The 24,782-nt window shown below is 48.9% G+C and overlaps 1 protein-coding gene across 1 annotated transcript in view; it reads right to left on the bottom strand.

Annotated features, from left to right (window-relative positions):
- Window positions 1-24,782, bottom strand: part of LOC144827102 (uncharacterized) — a 466,306-nt gene that overhangs the window by 157,725 nt on the left and 283,799 nt on the right. The window contains exon 18 of the mRNA XM_078685542.1: window positions 4,406-4,504. Coding sequence (XP_078541668.1) covers window positions 4,406-4,504 — 99 coding nt within the window. The remainder of the gene's footprint in view (window positions 1-4,405; window positions 4,505-24,782) is intronic.

The raw sequence follows: 24,782 nt of genomic DNA, 5'->3' as shown, positions 1-24,782 counted from the left end.
ACTTACATCTTTAAAGAACACCACATAACAATATATTAACCATCCTCAACCCAGTTCCATCTCCCTCTTTTTCTTTGACTTTATGCAATGCTTGTGGGACACCCCCGCGCCGCACGGCCACCAGCTGCTGCGTGTGCCCCATTGCCTGCCACTGCCTCGCTGCCTGCCTCGCTTCCGCTGACCACGCCCCCCTCCTCCGAGCGGCATGGTCCGTGCTCGCCTGCCGGCTGCCTTAACTGTTGATCTTTTTCTTTTGTTTTTCTCTCCATTTGTGCCTGTTTTCCTTTATTTTTGTGCCCGTGCTAGCGTTTCCTTCCTGTGTGCCCGCCTACCTCGCCGCCCTCCGCTCTCCCTCCCCGCTTCCCGCCACCACCGCTTACCCCGCCCCTTTTTTCTCTTCTGTACCCTCCCCGCCTCCCAGCTGCTCCGCCCACCCGCGCACTTCGCCTTATATGGCGACCGTGCGAACACGCAGCGTTGACGCGCAGCGGGCGCGCCGATTGTGCGCCGAAGGCGCGCCAAAGGTAAGCCCGTCTGCGCCCGTCCGCGCCTGGACCGCGCCCAGTGCCAGGACCCCTGGCCCCCACCGACGGAAGCCGCCCCGACGAACCTACAACGCCGCCAATCTCTTTGCACTCAACACCGGCCGCACCCCAGGTTGCCACCGAGCCGCCCCGAAGCACACCCACGGACCCTTCAGCTACCGCGCCTGCAAGTTCACCTGCATCCGGACCGACCCTGCACCAGCACCCGCCAAGCCGAACACCAGCAGCAACCACCTCAAGTGCATCCTGCTCAACACCCGCTCCGTCCACAGACACGCCATCGAACTCTGGAACCTCCTCGACACCACAGCCCCTGACGTCGCCTTCCTCACAGAGACCTGGATGAACGCCTCCTCAGCGCCCGACATCGCCATCGCCATCCCAGAAGGCTACAAGATCACACGGAGGGACCGCACCGCCAACCAGACGGGAGGAGGCATCGCCATCATCCACAGAAACACCATCCGCATCACGACCAACACCGACGACACCCTAACCACCGCCGAACACCTTCACTTCCAGATCCACACCGACCCGAGGACCACCCTCAGAGGCACCCTGATCTACCGACCCCCGGGACCACGCACACGATTCAGCGAGGACATCGCCGACTTCATCAGCCCGCATGCCCTCCCCTCCGCCGACTACATCCTCCTGGGGGATCTCAACTTCCACCTGGAGAACAACAGCGACCGCAACACCACCACCCTGCTCGACAACCTCGCTAACCTCGGACTCAAGCAACTGGTGACCACCCCCACCCACCTCGCCGGACACACACTCGACGCCGTCTTCTCATCCAGCAAAGACATCGCCTTCAGCCACGCAACAGGACTCCACTGGACGGACCACAGCTGCGTCCACTTCACCTTCAAAAGAACGACGATCCACCACCACCAGCAACAGGGTGCCCGAAGAAGCTGGAACAAGATCACAGCCGACCAGCTCACCGCCTCCCTGAGCCAGCACCCTCCCGCCGGCTCAACGAACCCCAGCCAGGCCGCCGACAACCTCACGAAATGGATCAGCAACTGCGCGGACGAACTCGCCCCTCTGAGGACGCCGCCCAGCAGACCCGGCAGCAGAAAAGCCCCATGGTTCACAGACGAACTCAAGAGCTCCAAGAAGAACTGCCGAGCCCTCGAGAAAGTGTGGAGAAGGGAACAAACAAGGGACAACATGGCTACCCTCAAGCTCGCCACCCGGAAACACCACCAACTGATCAGCGCCACCAAGAAAAATGCATACAAGGACCGGCTTGACAACAACGCACACAACTGCAAGGAACTCTTCAGCATCGTAAAAGAGCTCTCCAACCCCAACGCCGGAAACAATGACATCACCCCGTCGCAAGACCTCTGCAACTCCCTCGCCTCCTTCTTCCACAACAAGATCGCAGACATACACAACAGCTTCAGCATTCAACCATCGCACACAACGACCGCAGCAACGCCGCCCACCACCACTCTCCGCGCCTGGACTCCGATCAGCACCGAAGACACCATCCGCACAATGAACTCCATCCACTCCGGATCTCCAACCGACCCCTGCCCTCACCACGTCTTCAACAAGGCCGACGCGGTCATCGCACCCCACCTGCGGGACATTATCAACACCTCCTTCGACACCGCCACCTTCCCGGAGAGCTGGAAGCACGCCGAACTCAGCGCTCTCCTCAAGAAACCCACAGCGGACCCCACCGAACTCAAGAATTACCGTCCCATCTCGCTCCTCCCGTTCCCGGCCAAAGTCATCGAAAAGACCGTCAACAAACAGCTGGCCGCCTTCCTCGAGACGAATGGATCCCTCGACCCCTCACAGTCTGGCTTCCGAGCCAACCACAGCACCGAGACCGCCCTCATCGCTGCCACCGACGACATCCGGACCCTGATGGACAACGGAGAAACAGCGGCCCTCATCCTCCTTGACCTCTCCGCGGCGTTCGACACTGTCTGCCACCGCACCCTAGTACAGCGCCTCGGCAACATCGGAATCCAGGAGAAGGCACTGGAATGGATCACCTCCTTCCTCGACGGAAGAACACAGAGAGTCCGCCTACCACCGTACAAGTCAGAGGCCACCGAAGTCATCTGCGGCGTCCCCCAAGGATCCTCGCTGAGTCCCACCCTCTTCAACGTCTACATGAGCCCCCTCGCGGCCATCGCACGCAAACACAACCTCAGCATAATCTCCTACGCCGACGACACCCAGCTGATCCTCTCCCTGACCAACAACCCCGCCGCCGCCAGAACCAACCTGCACGAAGGAATGAGAGACGTAGCCGAGTGGATGACGACCAGCCGCCTGAAACTGAACTCGGACAAGACGGAGGTCCTCATCCTGGGCTCCTCGCCCTCCGCCTGGGACGACTCCTGGTGGCCCCCCGCCCTGGGCACCGCACCCAAACCGACTGACCACGCACGTAACCTGGGCTTCATCCTGGACTCCTCCCTCTCCATGACCAGACAAGTCAACGCCGTCTCCTCATCATGCTTCAACATCCTACGCATGCTACGGAAGATCTTCTGGTGGATCCCCACCGAGACCAGGAAGACCGTCACCCAGGCCCTCGTCACCAGCCGACTGGACTACGGCAACGCTCTCTACGCCGGAACCACCGTCAAGCTCCAGAAGAGACTCCAGCGGGTCCAGAACGCCTCAGCCAGACTCATCCTCGACCTCCCACGAAACAGCCACATCTCCGGACATCTGAGAGACCTGCACTGGCTCCCCGTCAAGAAAAGAATCACATTCCGTCTCCTCACCCACGCACACAAAGCCCTACACGACCAAGGCCCGAGCTACCTCAACAACCGAATCAACTTCTACGCTCCCAAGCGCCACCTCAGATCAACCAGCCTCGCCCTCGCCGCCATCCCCCGCATCCGAAGAGCGACAACAGGAGGAAGGTCCTTCTCCCACCTGGCCGCCAAGACCTGGAACTCCCTCCCGACTGACCTGCGCCTGACCCAAGACCACCTCGCCTTCAGGAAGAAGCTCAAGACCTGGCTGTTCGAGCAGTAACGGCACCCCCCCCCCCCCCCCCCCCCCAGCGCCTTGAGACCCTACGGGTGAGTAGTGCGCTCTAAAAATGTCGTGATTGAATGCTTGTCCATGTAAAGCGCTTTGATAGGTTCATGCTGTAGAAATACCATATACATCCAAACATCCATACAGACATACTTTAAATGGATACATATTGCTATTGAGAAATGTTTGTCACTGCCAGTACATTCATGACCTAAAAAAGGTAACATTTGCACGTTTTTTACATTCATTACATCTGATTGGAGGCTTTTGTTTAACCATTTCGTTTGTTTGAAGGGAGGAATGAGAAATTGTATTATGATGGTGCTGCACGCGGCACTTTCTAAATAGTAAACCTACCTAATCCAATCACCTTGATGAATTTCATGATTAAGGGACCCATTCCTATTCCTAAGTCAGAGTCATGAATGGAAGGATTTTGCCCTGGTAAATGGCATATCTTCTTGCAGGGGTTTGTGGGCATGATGGGTCCTTATGCAAAATGGCAAGCATTTGCACACCTTATTCAAGCAGTTACTCACCCTGAGAATTATGCAGCTTTTCTCCTCGGCACATTTGCCTTCAAGGTGGGGAGGGTGAAGGAAAATCCTCAAAAAGTCAAATTTTTCGGATTTTCCCAGCACACTTTCAATACTTAGGTGCTCTGTGTGAATGCTGGCCAATATTACCCCTATAACACACTTTACTTGAAGACTTTTCTGAAATATTTCTTCGAGTATGACGCCAGAGACAATTACATGCCACATTGTATGTACACATTCCAATTTAATATGTTCTGTCAAATATCTCTATCACCATCAATCAACACTTACAATATCTGTTGCATTAACGTCAGCCTTCATGTTGAGGAGGCTACTACATACATCGAGTTGTCCGTTGAGAGCGGCCATGTGAAGGGGAGTCTGTTTGGTCTAAAAGAGAAGAAGAAATGAGACAGGTCAGTAGTAGCCTCACTTTGCGGCAGAGCACGCAAATAGGTACATTGAGAAGTTTGAGGCCGGATGATCATGTACATATCGGGTGTGTTGGTATTCAGGCCATTTACACAGTTTTATTTAGATGGAAGTTTCCTTTTCTAAAATGTTCCTGTGAATTTTGAGGTAGTTCACATACAACATATTTTCTCAGTAACACAACAAGAGCAGGAACCTATGTCTAAGATACAAGCAGCCTTAGATGCATATGCCTCTATATTCAACACTACTAATATGCTGTTCTAGGTTTCTCACATATATCAATACTTTCATTTCACGATGATCAATACTCTGCAGCTAGATGTATTCTTAAACCTAAATGGCAGGTTCACCTCTCAGGCCTTCACAGGTAACGATTATATACATTCTTTCCTTAAGGTACCCTCCATAATGAAACTATGTCCTTGTGATTGGGATGCTGCTCATTAATGTCTTCTTACAAGTATGTTCAACCACCTTAATCATCTTTCTGATGCAGCTGATGCTTTCCTCTTGCAGCTCCTCTATGTTCCCTGGGTGTGATGATGCTAGTGACCACAATTCAAAGAGAGGGGGACAAGGAGCTAATTGGAAAAAAGTCCTGTACCGATGCTCCAAAAGACAGTATGAATACAAGGGGACGTACTAGTTCCTGGAAAGGGTAGGACAAAGTGCAGCCTGTTCTGGTTGCAAGTAAGGGTAAAGTGTCTCCAAAAAGGGAATGAGAGTGTAAGTGGAGAAAGTGATACTCCTAGGTCAGATAAAAGCTTGAATTTGAGCATCAGATTCCAAAGGGACTCAATCTAACAAAGACCTTTTGACAGTGTGATATTGATATACATGGATGTTAAAAGAAAGGCAGACATTGGCACCAAAAGTACAAATCTGCGCCTTGGCACATATAAATGCAACTTTTCAGTTCAGCTTTACTCATTGTTTAAATGTAACTCATGAGTGCTCACTCATGGTGTGCTAAACAGAGATCAATTATATTCCTAAATTATTAATTAGACAGCTAAGACCACATGTGGACGTCCTTATTTTGTGGCAAGCTTGGAAATGGTAAAATTATCTGAAAGAAAGGGTTCATCTTAGTGGATAAAGAATTATCTGCATATGGTGCTATTATGGAAGGGGTTTTGCAAGGCCACCCAGAGATGGGCCGTCAAAGTCATGGAATTATCGCACGTGTTGATTACGTTTTTCCAAACAATGATATTCAAACCCCTCCTTGAAAGGTTTTTGAATACCCATAGAATGTGAGGGTAATAAGGAACTATGACAATGCTCTTTACCTGGAAGTATGAACATATTTAATGAACTAGATCGGAATGCTACACAAGCCACTAAATGACCACAAACTGGACCAACCCAGTATGAATCAGAGGGATCTGCAATTTGTAAATTGCAATATAAGGGGCATATTTACTTGCCACCGGAACGTCACTTTTCTCAACATTGTGGTGGCGATGGAGGCTTTGCCTTATTCACAAGGATGCGATAAGCCACTTAACGTGGCTTAACGCCTCCTTGTGAATAAGGCACCCTTTCAGGCTATAATTAGCTTGAAAGGGGCGGGCAATGGGGGTTGTGGTGCACGTTCCACCGCAACACCCATTGATTTTGACGCTGCTCCATATTTACATGGGTCGCATAAATATGGGGCAGCACCAAAATTGAGACCAGGGAAAACCTGGGCTTTAACAGCCGCAACTAGGAGAAATGTTTAATTTCTCCACGTTTTTGCTGTTTCAATGTGTGCTGCTTTGTGCACCACACATAGGAACTGCAAAATGCCATTATTGTTTATGTGCAGGAAGATGTCCCTTCCTGCACATAAACAATCTTTAAAGAAATTACGTATTACAACTTCTATGTGTTGTGCATTACGCAGCACAAATAGAAGTTTCACAACACCTTTCCAGAAGCGACACTTTCGTGCACTTAAACAATCATTCCCCACAACGAGGGGCAAGAGTGCCTGCGTTGGCGCTAGGCAGCCAAATTAGCGCCAGCACAGGGGGAAACACAAGGCTGCACCGTATTCTAATACGGTGCAGCCCTGTGTTTCAGAAGTGGCCAAGTTCGGCATTAAGCCAAGGATGCTAACGCCGCTCTCCGCCACTTCCTTGTAAATATGTCCTTAGATCCCAGTAAGGCACCAGATTGTATCATCAGTTGATCATTCTCTCCTTGGCACCTACATGGACAAACTACCCTATGACACACCCTCACGTCCAGTGCTCTACTTGAACTGTAAGTATCCAGTCTTTCAAATCAAACAAGAATGGAGGCTGTGCCTTCTCTGAGATGGCCCGAACTTTCAGGAACTCTCTTATACCACTTCGACCTTTTGGAAAAAATCAAATTTTTGTAAAGCCCTTAAAACTAGAAAAATCGTTAAAGAATGGGAACTAGTATTTTTACTAATAGGAGGCTAAATGAAATTTGAGAAATTTGAAAGTAGCCACATTCCATACTTTAACAAAATTGCTGTTTTCACAAGATTTGAAAATGCTTCCATTAATTTGACTTGTATTTATACTTGCTATGCGTCCTGTTTTATTCTGTATCCTATATCTGCATGCTTAAGCTAGTATTTCTGCTTGAAATCTTTCACCACATACTTAAATACAGACACCAATACTAGATAAATGGAGAATGCACAGCATGTGTATCTACAGACAGGCTGCAGAGATACAGATACGAGTAGATAAAAGGTATACATCAGTAATCTAAAAATATCTATCAGCTTCCATTAAAAAAAAAAAAAAAAAATTGATTTTAAGCATGGCATTCTAGATTATAATTGGGTGAAAAAAAAGCCTTAAACATATTTTATTTACTAGTGGTTCTACCTGAGAATTGTATTCAGCTTTTATATTATTTTATGTAAGGTAACTTTTTGTGACCTCCATTTTGACCTCAACTAAAGTTATGTACGAACAGCCAGAAGCCCCTGGAAATTCTGTCCCAAATGAATGAAAAGCTCTTAGTCAGTAGAAAGCAAAGCTGATTGACATATGTAAGGTATCTCCTGCACAATGAATTAACAGTTAAATATATTATTCTGGTGGTAACAAGAGATAGTCCCAATTTAAATGCACTATTTAAATTGTGATATATGCCTAAGTAGCTTTTGTGAAAATATTTCAAAGCAGAAAGAAGTTTTTTCCAATATTGTTTTGTAATAAGCCTTTAATATGCTAATGCCTGGCTGAGTGCTATAATGATGCAATGTGAAAACACATACAACCTTCTATAGGCCACTGTAGTGTACTGTTTCGGACAGCTTCTCCTCTGCAGCGCGCGCTGGCTTGCATGGCCTCAGCACTCCAACAAGCATGCACATCTGGAGATGAGGAAGAACAAAGGACAATGCCTCTTGTGCATTTTTCTGTGCTGTGCCAAAATATTTTACTTTTGCTACCTGATAGTGGAGAGAGCCAGACAGGATTAGAAGGGTCGACCACTAAGGAGACGCGCGAGCGCGCGATCCAAGATGGCCGCTCCGCTCCTGCTCTAGCGCGTTTTGCGCCCGTTTTTCTTTTAAAAACGACGATTCCTGTCACAACTTCGTCAAAAAGGAGGTCGCTTGTCATTTGGAATGCCTACCTGTACTGTGCAGCAATTTCCAGCGTTTTTGGGCTCCAGAAGACCTTCTTTTCACCGCCTGGTTTCTGCACCCAGCCCACCTCTGAGGTACAGCCGAGTTTCTCTGTCAAGGGGCGGAGTGACTTTTAGGATAGGGCCTGGCTTGGGCCTAGACACGCCCACAGCCCATTTTAGCTGCTGCACCAGCTATTTGACTGCTTTTTCCCACAGTATTTGCTGCATTGAGGATTATTTCACTTTTCCTGTTTTAATTTTAATTTTTCTGTTCTCTTCTTTTCTAACAAAATGGAAAATAAAGCTCCTATTAATAATAAAAGGAGGCAGCAAGTTTCCCCACCTCCTACTAAGTCAAAAGTTGTGGAGTCATCTGAACCTTCTTTAGCCTTAATACTAGAGGAAATTCAGGCTCTGCGCGTTAACACAGAGTCCATTGCGTCAGAAGTAAAAAATGTACACACAGAAATGGCAAGTCTATCCATGAAAATTTCAGACAATTCTATTAAAATTCAGTATAACAAGGCCAAAATTTTCTCTTTTAGTCCCCTAGTGGCGAAAATCTCTCCTATGTGCTCTCAATTGTTAGACTTAGAAAATCGCAATAGACAATACAATCTTTGCATCTTTAATTTACCCGAAGATGTTGAGGGAGCTAACTGTAGATTATATTTGGCAAATCTTATCCCTGGTCTTTTGAATCTCAAGTTCCTTAAAAAATTTGAAATAGATAAGGCCCACAGGATTCCCTTCCATCGCAACCCTCATTACACTAAACCACGACAAATGATCTTCAAGGTTTTGCGTCACCACCATTTGGTTCTAATCAGAAAAGCTGCAAGAGAAATTCCGTCACTGATGGTTAATGGTAATAAAATGTTTATTCATCGAGATTTTGCCAAAGAAACAGTTGCAATTCGCAAGGAATTTACTGCTCTTCGTCCTCAACTCCGTCGTCTTGGCTTCAAACACGGACTTTTTGAGCCATCCACAATGCGCATTTGGAAAGATAATTTCTCCAAGTCTTTTCAGTGTCCTGATGAGTTGAAGAATTTTATTGATCAACAATCTCCTCACTCAATGGCTACTAATTACTCTATTACTTGAATATCCTTTCACCGACCAGAGGATCTATGACACTTTCTTGTTCTCCAATTGCAGCCCTCAATGGTCACTTTTAACTCTACTACTTGAAGTGGATTTTTTGCTGACAGCTTTATACGTCATTTCTTCAATTTTTGGGCTCCAGCAGTTTTGGCCATGCTTGTAGAACGTGTGTGCTCTTCACTGTTCACATTTAGGTTTGTTGTTTTGTTTGTTGTTTGTCTTTTTTTCTCTGTTCTACCCTCTCCTATACCTTTTATATTCTCTAGAGCTACTCACGCCTTCTTATATGTTCTTTCCCTCATTATCCTCTTCTTATCCTTTTCTTCTTTCTGCTTCCATTATGGCTAACATTAAAGTAATTTTGTTAAATGTTAAAGGTTTATGTCATCCAGTTAAGCATACTAAAATTTTGGATTATTTAGGCAGTTCCAAAGCTGATTTTTGTTTTTTACAGGAAACTCATGTTGATGATAAAATACTAGATTATATGAAAAGAAAGTGGGTTGATAATATTGTTTCTTCTCCTGCTAATGGCAAGAAAAATGGTGTAGCGATATTAATTGCAAAGAAATCTAATTGCCAAATATTGAGTACATTTACTGATACATAGAGAAGATACTTAATTGTTAAAGTTAAAGTTCATGACTCTATTATTTTGTTAATAAATGTTTATGGGCCCACTGCAGATGACCCTACTTTTTGGTCCAATCTTGCAACAGAGGTGCTGAAAATGGGGAATGTCCCTTTGATTGTGGCTGGTGACTTTAATGTTATTTGTGATCTGTTACTAGATAGATTGTCTCAGATGAAATTTCATCCCTCTAAAGTTTATTTTGCTTTTAAGGCGTTTTTTCAAACTACTAAGTTAGTTGATATATGGCGTCTTCATTTCCCAACGGATACAAATGTTACTTTCTTTTCTAATCCACACAATTAACATTCTAGACTTGATTATATTTTAGTAACAAGACAACTTAATAATTCTATAAAAACACCTATGATTGGAAATATTGATGTTTCTGATCATGCTATGATATCTTGTATTTTAAATTTAAATTCAACATTTCCTAAACAATCTAGATGGAGAATGAATTCTGGCATAGCTCTCAACGAACATAACAAACCAAAACTTTTAACTGCCATTAATGATTACTTTAAATTGAATCCTGAAGGTTCTACTTCTTTGGTTAATAGATGGGACGCTTTTAAAGCATATATTAGAGGAGCTACTATTTCTATTATGGCCCATGAAAATAAAACCTTCAATGCAAATATTAAACGCTTGGAGAAACAAATAGCGAAACATGAACACCTCTTTATTACTTCTAATGATCCACAATACAGGGATAAGTTACAAAAGTTACGTTATGACTTTAATACTATTCTTAGTAATTGAGCTGGTATCCAACATTCTAAAGCTAAAGCAAAATTTAGTTTCAATGCAAATAAATCTGGAAGACTTTTAGCAAATTACCTTCGTATTAAAAAAGATAAAACCCAAATCACTTCCATTCATAGCCCCACTGGTAAAATTGCCTTATCTCATAAGGATATTGTTAATGAATTTTTGAACTTTTATTCTAAGTTATATAATAAACCTGAATTTAATGATGATTCTTTGGTAGACTCCTTCCTATCCTCATGTGATTTACCTAAAATGTCTCAATCAGATAAACTTGGATTGGACCTACCCATTACTAAGGACAACATTTTATCTGCTATAAAATCTCTTAAGCAAAATAAATCTCCGGGTCCTGATGGTTTACCGGCAGAGTTTTATAAAGAATTCCAATCCCAACTATCACCTTTTTTACTTCATCTTTTTACATCATTTGCTTCATCAGGAAATACGTCTGGTTCTTTTACGGAAGCTTTAATTATTGTTCTTCTTAAACCAGACAAGGACCCTACTCTTGTTTCTAATTATCGTCCTATTTCTTTAATAATTCAAGATTGTAAATTATATGCTAAATTAATGGCCACACGGTTATCCCCTATATTGGACTCGATTATTCATCCTGATCAATCTGGGTTTATGAAGAATAGATTCTTAGCTAATAATACAAGAACTCTGCTACATGTTATTGAACAAGGTCACACATTAAGTAGCCCTTCAGGAGTCATGGATTTGGATGCTTAAAAAGCCTTTGACAAACTTCATTGGCAATTTTTATTTCATACTTTAACATCTTTTAATTTTGGTGATACTTTTATCCGTATGATTTCAGCTTTATATTTTGCTCCTACTACCCGTCTTTTCATGAATGGCCAAGTTTCCACTCAATTTTCCCTTTTCAGAGGTACACATCAATGATGTCCCCTTTCTCCACTATTGTTTTTAATAGGTATTGAACCTTTTCTTCCTTCTATCAGAAAATGTGATATTATTAAAGGTAATGAGGTTAAGGATAGTATTATTAAAACATTAGCATATGCTGATGATGTGCTTTTATTTATCAGGAATCCATTGTTCTCTTTTCCTTCCTTAATAGAACTAATTACAAAATATTCTTTGGTATCGGGGTATAAATTGAAAACTAATAAAACAGAATTTTTCCCTTTAAATGTTTTTTGTACTCCTGATATGATTCCCATGCATGAAATTATTTGGCAAAAAAACAAGTTAAAATATTTGGGTATTTTATTCTCTTCTTCTATAAAATCAACATTAACTTTAACAAGGACTGCCTTGTTAAGAACTTCTTGTTAAGAACTTCTTGTTAAGAACAAGGACTTCTTCTATAAAATCAACATTAACAAGGACTGCCAAGATGGCCACCGGAGCAGGAGCCTGCTAAGAGCTCCTGGTGTTTGGGATCCCTCTAGAGGGTTTTATCCCTGTCAGCGCCCTCTGCTCCGCGGAACCAAATTCGTAAGAGTAACAGGAGTAACCAGAATCTTTTTATTTCCTCATACCTGTCCGGTGGAAGGCTGGAGCCACCCGTCGCAGCCTGGGTCAGCTGGAGACATCACCTCTCTCAACGGACGTCTGCTGAACACGGGAATCGGATGCCCCGAGCCTGCGGAGAGTCGGCACTCTGATGCGTCGCTTTGAGGCTCCCCCAGCACGATTGTGATCACGCAAAGGGCTCTTGCCATCGTCGAGTCCCGTGCCCACGGTGGGTTGTGGAGCGACCTGAAGCTGACCCCCTCCCCCACCCCTGCATCGGAGCAGTAGATCTACCGATGGGCTCCAGCGCATCGGAGCAGTAGATCTACCGATGGGCTCCAGCGCTGGTCGAGCCTCGAGCCTCTGGAGGATCGCCGCCCAGAAGCCCTGGAGTTTGTAGTTGGTGACCAGCGCCGGCTACTTGGCAAACAAAGAAGAATAGCATCAAACCCGGCGTGCGTTCCACCGAATCGCACAATTCCAAAAATGGCCGCCGCAGTGGAACGCATAACTCTGACTCTGAAGCCGGGAAACCACCATCTCTGATGACCCCGCGAGGAGTTCTGACTACCGCCGTGTACGATCGGCTGCACCGGAGAGTGGCCCCCCTCCCACCCGCTCCAAGGCGCAGGCTGCTGGCTGCTGATTGCGGTGCCTGGACTGGCCGGAGGACGTCGGCGGACACCCCCTCCCGCCCGCACCACAGCATAGGAGGTTGGATGCGGAACCAGGAAGGACGCCGGTTGAGTGGAGTCGGCTCCTGGAAGCACCGGGAAACGGATGGGAAGGTATAGAGGCGCTTGGGAACTGCTGAACTGGGCTCTGGGACCAAACAAGAGCTGGAGGACCGACATGAGCCGCCCCCATCCGGGAGTGGATATGTGTCATTGAGCCCCCCACCTCCCAGGGAAATACAGGTTTGGAACATCGAGGCAAACACATAACTACAGTCAGATCTATCTGCGTCACACCTGGATCAAAGCAGTACAACAAATTCTGCTGGCAAGATATAAGGTATTTATCTCACCCCACCCGCCTGGAACATTTTTTTAGACTACCTCCTTTGTACAAAATGGCTGGGGCCATAAAACTGCTCACATTCGTAAGCTACCTCCTTGAGCAACATGGGGCCATAAATCTGTAGAAATAAATCCTCGCTAGTACCTTTGATGTCCACGAGGCTCTACAGCTCTAACTCCCCCACTTTTCCATACCAGCAAGCTATGAGCAATGCCTGCCTGAATAGAAAGTGAAATGGTCCTGCTCTGAGCCCAAAGTAACAACAACAGACAAAGGACCAATAATATTTCTATCTCCCCCATCGGTTCGGCCATCTTAGCTGGTCTATCTTGGGGAGACCATCATGGTCTAGTCATTTCTACCATCGACCTTAAAGACCTAAGGCCTCTTAGACTCTCAGACTTCTTTTCATCGGTTGCACAATTTACACAGCTGGGCGTTTTCACGTCGGATTTAGATAGTCTGCTTTTTCACAGTGATATGTATTATTATATTCCTGATTGTATCCAGCACATTTCACTTTTTCTGCACCAATTGCAATTGCTACCCATATATTACTGCCTCGTACAGTAGCATTATATTCTATATATTCCTAACTGTATCTTGCACGTCCCACTTTATCGTCACCGGTAATGCACCGTTTGCTACCTCATACATTTTTCTTTTGCTGCTCGCTAATGCCACTTGTTGTGACATTTAATCTGTGTCATTTAATCTATGTGTGCAATTGTATTCTGTCACTGTACCCTACATATTTTTGACTACTCACTATTGGCACCTTAGATTTAGATATTCTTTATGGTCTGCACAGTTATTTTATTTTATTCAAGTATTTTTCTCAGTGCTATATCTCATATTTTATACCTCATATATTTTTCGTTGCTGCTCACTAATGTCACTTGTTGGTTCATATAAGCTGTGTGTGCAATGGTATTCTGTCACAGACTCCTGTACCGTACACATTTTTGACTACTCACTATTGTCACCTTCGATAGATATTATTACGGTCTGCTCAGTGTTTTATTCCAGTATCTGTCAGTATTATATTGCTACTTGTTCTGCACTTGTTTATAACCTACATCGAATTCACTCCTATTCCTAAAATGTACTGTCGATTTTCTCACATAGACTTGTCACTGATGTAACCTGCACTTACATTGTCCCCTCCCGTATACACTGATTACTACCGCATATGTGTTAACTGCTCGCATTTTTTCTGCTCCCTTATATCCTTATTGCGCACCCTATACTTGTGCAACTCGCACCCATCTCAAGTGTTAATCTTGTATGCACCGAGTACTACCTCAAATACCTTGGCAACTCACTAGTGTCAGTTAATCTTGTATGCACCAACTACTACCTCAAATACCTTGGCAGCTCACTAGTGTCACTCCCAATTATCTCACTATTATTGTCTGCGGCGGTACTCTGCGCATAGCATTACTGTGCACGCACTAGTATCACTTTAGGGCCCACGCAACTGTTTAGGACAGTGCACCCTCCCTCCTACACCCTCCCTCCTACACCTACCTAGACTGTCCTCCCATCATGGAACCCGTCGGCAAACACACATACAAAATCAACTACCCACCCTCACTCACTAAAAAAGCCGCTAAACATTTTAAACACAACTTCCTGAGGTCCCACCCTGAAACTCCTTGTGCAGACACCTACTTCTCACCAGTCAATGGTTCACTGAACATTGATATTATCTTCCACACCACACGCAGAGCCCAATGGAGAAACACGTTCCGCACCTTACTCACCGTCTCCACCTCCAGGAATTTCGCGCATGGCCTAAAACTCTCCATCACTCCATCACAACTCTTCCCGGGCAGAACAACCATCACTATATACAATAACGGGATTATCCTAATTCAATCCACAGACAAGAACCTGGAACTACTAGACAACCTGTTCCCCACGTTCAAACAGCACCTCACCAGTCATCGGACCCCCACTCATAGCACCCGCAGGCCTATCACCCCTGAATTCACAGCCCCCAACCACAACCCTTCTAACCTAGCTCAATCACAAAACGACACGCACCTTCCCTCCACCCCCGGCACCTTAGACATTCACCCACCTAATGTAGCTACCTCGCACTCCACATTTACAGACATAGATCCCTCACCCACACATTCCAGCGGCACCCCCTCCCCCCCTACAACCTCACCTTGTCACCCTCCCATACCACACCCATTCCCGTCACCCCTGACACCACAGCCTCAAACCACATTCATTCTAACCCAGCCCAACCCCAAAACAACATGCACCTCTCCTTTACTCCCGACACCCCAGTCACTCACCCACCTACCGTATCTACCTTAATCCCGTCGAGCACAGACATAGATTACTTACCCTCTTACACCAACCACCTCACCCCTTCCCCCCACACACCAGCCCTCATCCCCTTCCCCACCCCTGATAACACAGCCCCCACCCAAAAAGACATGCACCACCCCTTTACTCCCGGCACCTTAGTCATTCTCCCACCTACCGTAGCTACCCCACATCCCTCAAGCACAGACATAGATCTCTCTCCCTCTTACAACAACCACCCCACCCCTTCCACCTACACACCAGCCCTCATCCCCGTTCCTCTCATCCCCGTTCCTCTCACCCCTGATACCACAGCCCCCACCCGCAACCCGCCTATCCTAGATCAACATCAGACCGACACACACAAAGGCAAACCCCACCCTTTACCCCCACCCATTCCCAGCCCCCACTTCCTCCCACTAACTAATCACACAGAACACGCCACCTCCATCAACTCAACTCGACCCCATCTACAATCCCACTACCCCCCCAGTCTCACCCCCCATTACCCAACCTCCACCCCCTTCACCACTAATAAACGCCCATCCTCCACCCTGCACTCTACGCCCACCACCAATACTCCCATCCACACCACCAACCTCTCCCCTATGTCATCCACGCCTGACCCTCCCATCCCCACCTCCAACACATGTCCCACTGTGGACCACATTATGGCCTCCCTCCTCCAACTCAAAGAAGACATGTACATCATCAAACAACAACTACTCTGTCTATCACACTCCAGTAACCCCCCACCCAACACCCTCCACCAGATCAAACAAGACATTCACATCATCAAACAACTACTCAGCACTCACCCCAGACACCACTCACGCACCTCCACCATCACCTCCCCTCCCAACTGGTCCTCCACCCGGGCGGCGAACTCTCGCACTCGACTCCCACCGCACTGGACCTCAATCCCTGTTCTCAATCGTGAAAACCGCCCCCATCGCTCCTGCAACCCTCTCTCGGACCTAGACACAATCACCCTCCTCCGCTCCTATGACTCAGCTCCCCTTAGCAACACACCCGACACTCTCACTGCCATACCTACGATTCACTCCAATCCCCTTAGACCCCCCACACTGAACAACAGAGTCGCTATCCATAGTAACCTGAGTAAAGTCCCCCTCGCTCTAGAACACCCTTCCACCTTCGACACACCCCGTCTCAAATGCACTCTCCTAAACTGCAGATCAGCCGCTAGACACTCCGCCGCTATCGCCGATCTCATCCTAAAATTGGATCTTGACTTAATCATCAAGACTGAAACATGGCTAACAGAATCTTCTACACCTATAATGGACATTCTGGTTCCCCCCAACTACCACATCACTAGACTTGACAGGTCTGGCAATAAAAAAGGTGGCGGAATCGCATGTATATACAGGAGCAACCTCTCTGTCTTGAAAGCATCTTCCCCTTCCCTACCCTCCCCAACGTCCTGTGAATACATCAGCCTAGATATTATCAGTGAGGGCAAACCGATCTGCACTCTTCACGGCGTTTACCACCCACCCGGTGACAACCTCACCTTCTCCCAACAAATCATGGACATGATCTCAACCAACTCCGGGCGGCAACTCACACAAATATACCTTGAGGACTTCAACCTCCACTGGAACGATCATAATGATGCGGTGGTAAAAGGTCTGAAGAATTTCCTTAACGCCCTTGACCTTACACAAATTTGCAACAGTCCAACACACAAGAAAGGCTCTACCCTCGACCTTATCATCTCCAAAGAGGCCTCTATCCAACTCGAATCTATCCAACCCTGTGACTGGTCGGACCATCATATTATCACGTTCTTCATAAATGAAAAAGTTAAATTTAACCCTATTCAATCCGCCAGGCCCAAAGTCTGGAAAAGAGACATGAGAAAACTAAACTCAAACTCTCTGCCCCCCAACAGCTGCAACTTACTACTTCCTCCGGCTGGCGTTAAGGACGTCCAATCCTTGACTGATCACTATCTTAACAATATGACCGCAATAATTAATGAAGTCGCACCCTTGCAGCTAAAAAAAGCCACCACAAAAATCTCCAATCCCTGGTACGACGGGAGTCTCAATGACGATAGACGCGCCATGCGAATGGCAGAGCGTTCCTGGAGATCAGCTCCCTCTGCACTGAACCTAAAAAACCTGAAGAAAAAGAGAAATGCCTACTTCAGGAAAATAAAATGATCAAAATCAGACTTCTTCAGCCGTCAGCTCGACCAAGCCAAAAATCGTCCGAGAAAGCTGTTTGAGCTTATCCGAACACAAACCAAAGAACAACCCCAACCTCTCAACACTATGTGCGAAGCTCCCTCCTGCGAAGACTTCGCCTCTTTCTTTAACCAAAAAACTGACAACATAAAGAATGATCTCCTCATGGACGCAAGCCTCTATCCCAAACCCCACCGCATAACACCCACTAAACCAAAAAACAATGCAACCTGGTCAACCTTTGTCACCTACACGGAAGAAGAAATCGGAAAACTGCTCAGCACTCTGAAACCATCCAATCACCTCACGGACCCCCTTCCTGCTAACGCTGTCAAAGTCCTTACCCCGTCGCTCCTTCCACTCTGGACCAAAATTATTAACAGCTCACTTCAACAAGGGATCATTCCCGACTCCCTCAAAGTTGGACAAGTAACACCTTTGCTAAAGAAACCTACAGCCGACCCCTCTGACCTAAACAACTACCGTCCCATTACCAACATTCCGACTCTTGCCAAACTGCTGGAAAAATGCGCACAAATACAATTGACTAAACACATTACTCAATTTGATCTCCTCAACTCTCATCAATCAGGCTTCCGAGCTAATCACAGTACGGAAACTGCCATGATTCACATAATCGACGACGCCCTCCAAATCCTAGATCATAACGATACCTGCCTCCTCATCCTCCTTGATCTCTCCTCCGCATTTGACACCGTCAAACATGAGAGCTTACTCGAACTATTAAACACAAGAATGGGCCTATCTGGAACTGTGCTCAAATGGTTCACTTCCTTTTTGCATAACAGGACGCAGAAATTCAAGAGCAACAACTTGATGTCCGCACCAAGACCTGTATCGCTAGGCGTACCACAAGGATCCTCCCTATCCCCAACTTTGTTCAACCTAGTTATGGAACCTCTCACCACCTTGCTGCAAGAATCCAATGTACACTTCCACATGTATGCTGATGACACCCAACTCTATCTCAAACTACAATCACCCCAAGACATCACGCTCTTGAACTCAACGATCAGAAGCACCCAATCTTGGTTGGCCGCTAATCATCTCAAACTCAATGCCCTTAAAACAGAGTTCCTTCTGATCTCACCTCCCGCGAAGATCACTACCGCACAAATGTGGCTTAAAGACCTAACGGCACTCAATGTTCAACCCACCATCGTGGACTCAGCGAAATCTTTGGGCATAACACTTGACACCAATCTCAGCATGCAGGAACACATCAACAAAGCAACTAAGGGAGCAAACTACCAAATCAACACCCTTAGGAAACTTAAACCTTTCCTTCCAGCCAAAGACTTCCAAACTGCGGTACAATCACTAGTCATACCTCGAATAGAATACGGCAGCACCGCCCTCTGCGGTCTCCCCCTAGCTACTACGGCACCCATAAGAGCCTCTCTAAACGCCGCAGCGAGACTTATCACTGGATCAAAAAAACACTCACACATTTCCCCTGACTTCAAATCACTGAACTGGCTGCCGTTTGAAGCCAGAATACACCTGAAAATCGCTTGTTTGACCCACAAGGCTGTCCACCTGAGCTCACCTAGATACCTCGCTCAGAAGCTGACGATTTCTGGAGGCTCCAGAAACACTAGAGGCACAAACAATCTTTTGCTAAAGCCTAAAAGATTCCGCAAGGAAAAAACCTATAAACGCTCTTTCTCAGGAATGGCTCCCAGGATTTGGAACTCGCTCCCCCCTGAAACAAGGCTCATCACCTCTACCATACTTTTCAAGAGAGAAGTAAAAGCGATCCTCATGGCAAAATACACTTGAACCACTACTGGGGAAAAACTACAAAGACTCGATACTCATCTGTACTACTTGTTCGAACCCTTGTATTTTTATTTTGACTTTGAAATTGACTTACTTGATTGTTTTATGATATCACTTCAATGTACTGTTTTTTTTTTTTTTTGCAAATATTTTTTTATTGCAGCAAGATCAGAGAATCATACAGCATATTCATCCCTCATTCCCTGATTCACAATTGGTGTGTCGCCCCTCGCCCCAGTGTCACACAGCCATTCAGCTCACAACCCGGAGGTTGAGCGGCAATATCATGATGTGAGTAGACATTTCGCTGGAGCAGATTGCTCACGTCCATATCCGCCAGGCGAGTGGGGAATGACATGGCTGCTTTTGGTCCTAACCTTCCCTTCTCCTTGTTCCAAGGTCGTTAACCCAGGAGTCCCTTTCCACCCAACTTGAACAAACCCCCTCCTCCCCGTCCCCCGCAACACCCTCATCCCCAACTACCCCTCCACCCACGTCCAGGACCACCCCTATTTGCCCTCCCGCCCCCACCCAGGCCCCCCTCCCCCCCAGGCGTGCCAGAGTATCACCTAATCATGTGCTCAATCCCATTAACAGGACCAGATCCGGAGCTTAGCACCAGGAAGTATCAGCGTTCATACGAAAGTCTTCACAATGGAACTCAGAGGTAGGGAAGCAGCAAAGCAGGCCTAAGCTGACCCCCCGCCTGGTGGGTGCACCTCCGGAGCCGGACTACCTGCCGGGGAATCCTCCTCCTCCATGTCCATGAGCGTGAGACCTAAGACCATCCCCTCCCACGCCCTGGCTCTCTCCAGTACTGTGTCGTTGCCTGCCCTAAGCGCGGCCCGTAGACGAACCTCGCCCTCGCATCTAGCCCATTTATGCAGCTCCGCCCTCCAGCGCCCTATCACGGGGCCCCGGGACGCCTTCCATTGGGACGTAATGGCCCGCTTCGCTAGGATGAGCCCCAAGTCCAGAAACTTGCTGGTGACTTTGTTTTTTGATGTGTGCGGGAACCAGTGTAGTATGCAATGCGCCATGGTGAGTTGTAGGTCCCTCTCCGTCACCTCCCTTAGAACCTCCACTACTTCCTCCCAAAAGGGCCCCAGCTCGGGACAGGACCAGAACATGTGTTGGAAGTCGGCGGGATCCGCCGGGCAACGCGGACAGGTTGCCGGGTGGGCCGGGAAGTACTTATGCAATTTAGCAGGGGTCAGGTAGGCCCTATGCAGGACATAATAGTGCACCAGCTGGAACCTTGCGTTGCGCGTGCCATTCCGGGCCCCCTCCAGTGTACCCTTCCACGCCTCCTCTGGGATCTCAGTCGCCAAATCAGCCTCCCATTTCGCCTTCAAGGCCATCAGTGGAGCAACGGATTCCGAGACCATGCGGCGAGACAGGCACGTGACAGCCTTGACCGTCCCGGTCATCATCACTATGTACTGGCAGCCCAGTGACAATGGCGGCTCCGACATGCCCGCTTCCCAGTGCTTGTGGATCGCCGCCGTTAGTGCCGCGTGAAGGAGGAAGTCCCCGCCCGCCAACCCAAAGCGGTCCTGGAGGAGGTCGAAGGGCAACATCGCCCCGTTTTCGTACAGGTCACCCATGGATGACAGCCCCTGCTGATCCCATCCGTCTAGCCCGCGCCACGAGCCTCCGTGCGGAAGTGCTCCGCAGAGGCCAAGAGGGATCTCAGGTGCGTACGGAACCCCAATGCCGCATCTCCGGCGATATCTGTTCCAACATTTTCGGGCTGTTGCAAACTCCTGAGTGAGGTGAAAATCCCCCATCGGTAGTCCCAGGACAATCCGAGACAATACCTGGACCGGACCCGCCGGTTCTCCCGATCCGTCTGTCCCTCTCCTGGCCCGTGCTACCCATTGCGTCAGCCACTGCAGCTGCGCGGCCAAGTAGTAGAGTTCGTAGTCCGGCACTGCCAGACCGCCATCCGTCCTAGGGCGGAGAAGAGTGGCGTGGGCCACTCTGCGCCTGCCCGCCCCCCACAGAAAGCCGATGACCATCGATCTCAGCCGCCGAAAGTAGCACGCCGGGATCCAGATCGGGAGGGTTCCGAAGAAGTAAAGCAAACGCGGTAAGGTCACCATCTTGAGGAGCGCCACCCTCCCCATTAGTGACAGCGGGAGCGTGCCCCAAAAGTCGAAGTTCCCTTTAGTATGCCTGATCGCTGATTCGATATTCCCCTCAAGGATATCGGTCCTGTCATGGAAGATCGTGGTGCCAAGGTATCGTAGGCCCCTCTCTACCCAAGACACACCCTCCGTTTCCTGCGGGCACGCTCTCCGCGGGCGAGTCGGGAATAGGTGGGACTTCGCCCAGTTTACTCGGAGGCCCGAGATACTGCTCAGCGATTGCAGGAGAGACTTAGCACCGCGCAGGGAGTCCGCCGAGTCCGCCAGGAACATCAGCAGATCATCTGCGTATAATGCGATGTGGTGTACTTGGCCATAGACGTCCAGTCCCTGATACGCCCGGCCCAGCCGGGCTCGTGCTGCAAGGGGTTCGACAGCCAAGGCAAATAGCAAGGGGGAAAGAGGGCATCCCTGCCGGGTGCCCCTGCCCACCGCGCACATTTCAGAGATAACCCTCCCTGTCCTGACTCTCGCCGTCGCATTCTGGTAGAGCAGACTCGTCCATTCAACGAAGCCGTCACCAAGGCCCATCGCTCGTAAAACATGGAAGAGATAAGGCCATTCCAGGCTGTCAAATGCCTTTTCCATATCGACAGCAAACACCACTGCCTCGTCACCGTCATAGGGGTCGGCCTCTAGCACATGCAAGAGTCGACGTACATTAAGCGCCGTATTGCGGGCTGGGATGAAACCCGACTGGTCTGCATGCACCAGCATGGACATATGGGGGAGCAAGCGCGTCGCCAAGATCTTGCTTAGGATCTTGTAGTCCAGGTTAAGCATGGACAGTGGGCGGTATGCCGATCTGTCCCAAGGTTGCTTACCCGGTTTCAGCAGGGGGACGATCAACGCCTCCCTCGTGGTCTCGGGTAGACATCCCAATCGCCTCGACTCATTGTACAGCCACGTCAGTCGGGGCGCAAGGAGATCCACGTAGGTGAGATAAAATTCCGTAGGGAATCCATCGGTGCCCGGCGTCTTATTCCTTGCCATATTCTTGATGGCGACCCATACCTCTCTCTCCCCGATCTTGTCTCCGAGCCGCTTTGCGTCCTCCTCATCTAGTTCCGGCAGGTCGAGACCTTCCATAAAGGTCTGGAACTCCACCAGCGAAGGGAGGACCCTGCTGCGGTAGAGTTCCGTGTAGTAGTCGTAGAACAGCGCGTTGATCCCCTGCTGATCGAATCTCGCCGCCCCCGCGTGGTCCCTGAGCTCAAGGATGACCGAGCTCCGACGAGTTGGGTTGGCCAGCCAGGCCAGGAGGGCCCCCGATTTGTCGCGTTCCGAGTGCGCTCGCGTTAGGTAGGCTTTGTAGTCGAAGCACCGAAGGTGCTCCACAGATGCCGCCACTGCCTCTCGTGCCTCCAGCAGGTCCCCGTGAGTGTCCGGCCGCTCAGGCCTTGCCCTCTCAAGTCTCCGCAGGGTCTCGTCCTCCTTCCCAATTTCATCCAGTAGCGTTTTCCGCACTCCCGATGACGTCGCAATGCACTGGCCTCGCAACACCGATTTGAACGCGTCCCATTCCGTCATAGCTGAGCCCGCCGTGCCCGCGTTCACCTGGAAGTACTCATCAATGCCTGACGCGATTGTGGTCCGGAAGAGCTGATCGTCCAGTGCCTCAGGGCGCAGTTTCCAAGCCGGAATCCTCGGGCGGATTTGCGACCAGCGCAGCCGCACAAGGAGCGGGTTATGATCAGAGATCGAACGCGTGAGGTACTCACTGTGGCTCACTTCCGCGTGCACGTCCTGGGAGCTCAGGAAGGCGTCAATGCGGACGTGTAACTCATGTATACCGGAGAAGAACGAGTAGTCCCTGTCCGATGGGTGGCAGGCCCTCCAAGAGTCAACCAGTCCCCACCGACGCTGCCAGGCGGAGCGCGCAAGTGCAAGTCTACCAGCTGGTGCAATCTGTAGGGGGGGGTGGGATCTGTCCAGGGCAACATCGGCCACACAGTTAAAGTCGCTGCCCAGTAGCAAGGGCTCCACCAAGAACTGAGCTAGTTTTTTGGACAGAAGTGAGAGGAAAGCAGGTTGGTCCACATTCGGGGCGTACAAACAACCCAAGTTAAGGTCCCTCCCGTCCAGCTTGCCTCGCACCATTATGTATCTCCCTTGTGGGTCAATTACCTGATGTGTGCACAGGAAGGGTACTCCCGCCCGTATCCAAATGGCCACCCCCCTAGCGTAGGCAGAGTAGCCAGTGTGAAAGACCTGCCCCCTCCAGCGCCGCTGCAGTGCCCTCCCCTCTTTATCCAGCAAATGTGTTTCTTGGAGGAAGGCGATGTGAATGCCCCGCCTGACCAGATAGGAGTGGATCTTATGACGCCTATGCATCGAGTGCATCCCTCTTACGTTCCATGTGAGACATTTGTAGCCTAAGTCGGATCCCATGGTAGAGTCCACCATACTCTAGTCACCCGTTCAGCAACCCCTCTAGCACGCCTAGTCCCCCCCCTCGTCCCCCCCCCCAACTTGTATGATCAACCGACCCCAACTCCCACTCCCCCGGACAGACAACCAACATGGAAACCCCATCCAAACTCAAATATCAAAAAAGCGTAGCACTTCAAAATAGGGCCGGAGTGGCGGCGATGCCGGCTCCAGACAGGCCCGAAGTCCCCCGCCCCCGCCCCACCACCCCCAGTAACAAACAGGAGAGGATCCCCGACTCTCCCCGTTCCCAAGGTCTCAGTAAGAAGTCCCAGGGGGCAGCCGCATACCACCGCACAGCGTCCTGAAGCGGCCCCCCTCCGACCACTCAACCCAGTACCTTACTCGTGTGATCAGTGTCCCACGAACCATCTCAGCCCAGCATACTATCCGCAGTCTGGGGAGTCACGACCGGCAGGTCTGTCTCTGAAAACTCGTGCCCACTGCTGGAGCCAGGGCTGGGAGCGCTGGCCTTCGACTGCCCCGATGCGCTACTGGAGGGGCTGGCGTCTCCCTGGCTGATGGTCGCCACTGCCTGTACCGCCTTGGCGCGTTCCTGTCGCCAGTCCGATGGGGAGCCAGATCGTCTCGTCGGCGGCGACTCCGTGGCGTGTCTCCTGGGGGGAGTCTGCGGCGCGTGGTCCCTGTCCGACTCCCCTCTTGTATCCAGCCAGCTCCAAGCCTCCTGT

The sequence above is a fragment of the Lissotriton helveticus genome, chromosome 4_1, assembly GCF_964261635.1.
Source record: "Lissotriton helveticus chromosome 4_1, aLisHel1.1, whole genome shotgun sequence".
NCBI classification, from domain to species: domain Eukaryota; kingdom Metazoa; phylum Chordata; class Amphibia; order Caudata; family Salamandridae; genus Lissotriton; species Lissotriton helveticus.
The sequence above is the reverse complement of the archived record's forward strand: the minus strand, read 5'-3'. Positions and strand labels throughout refer to the sequence as shown.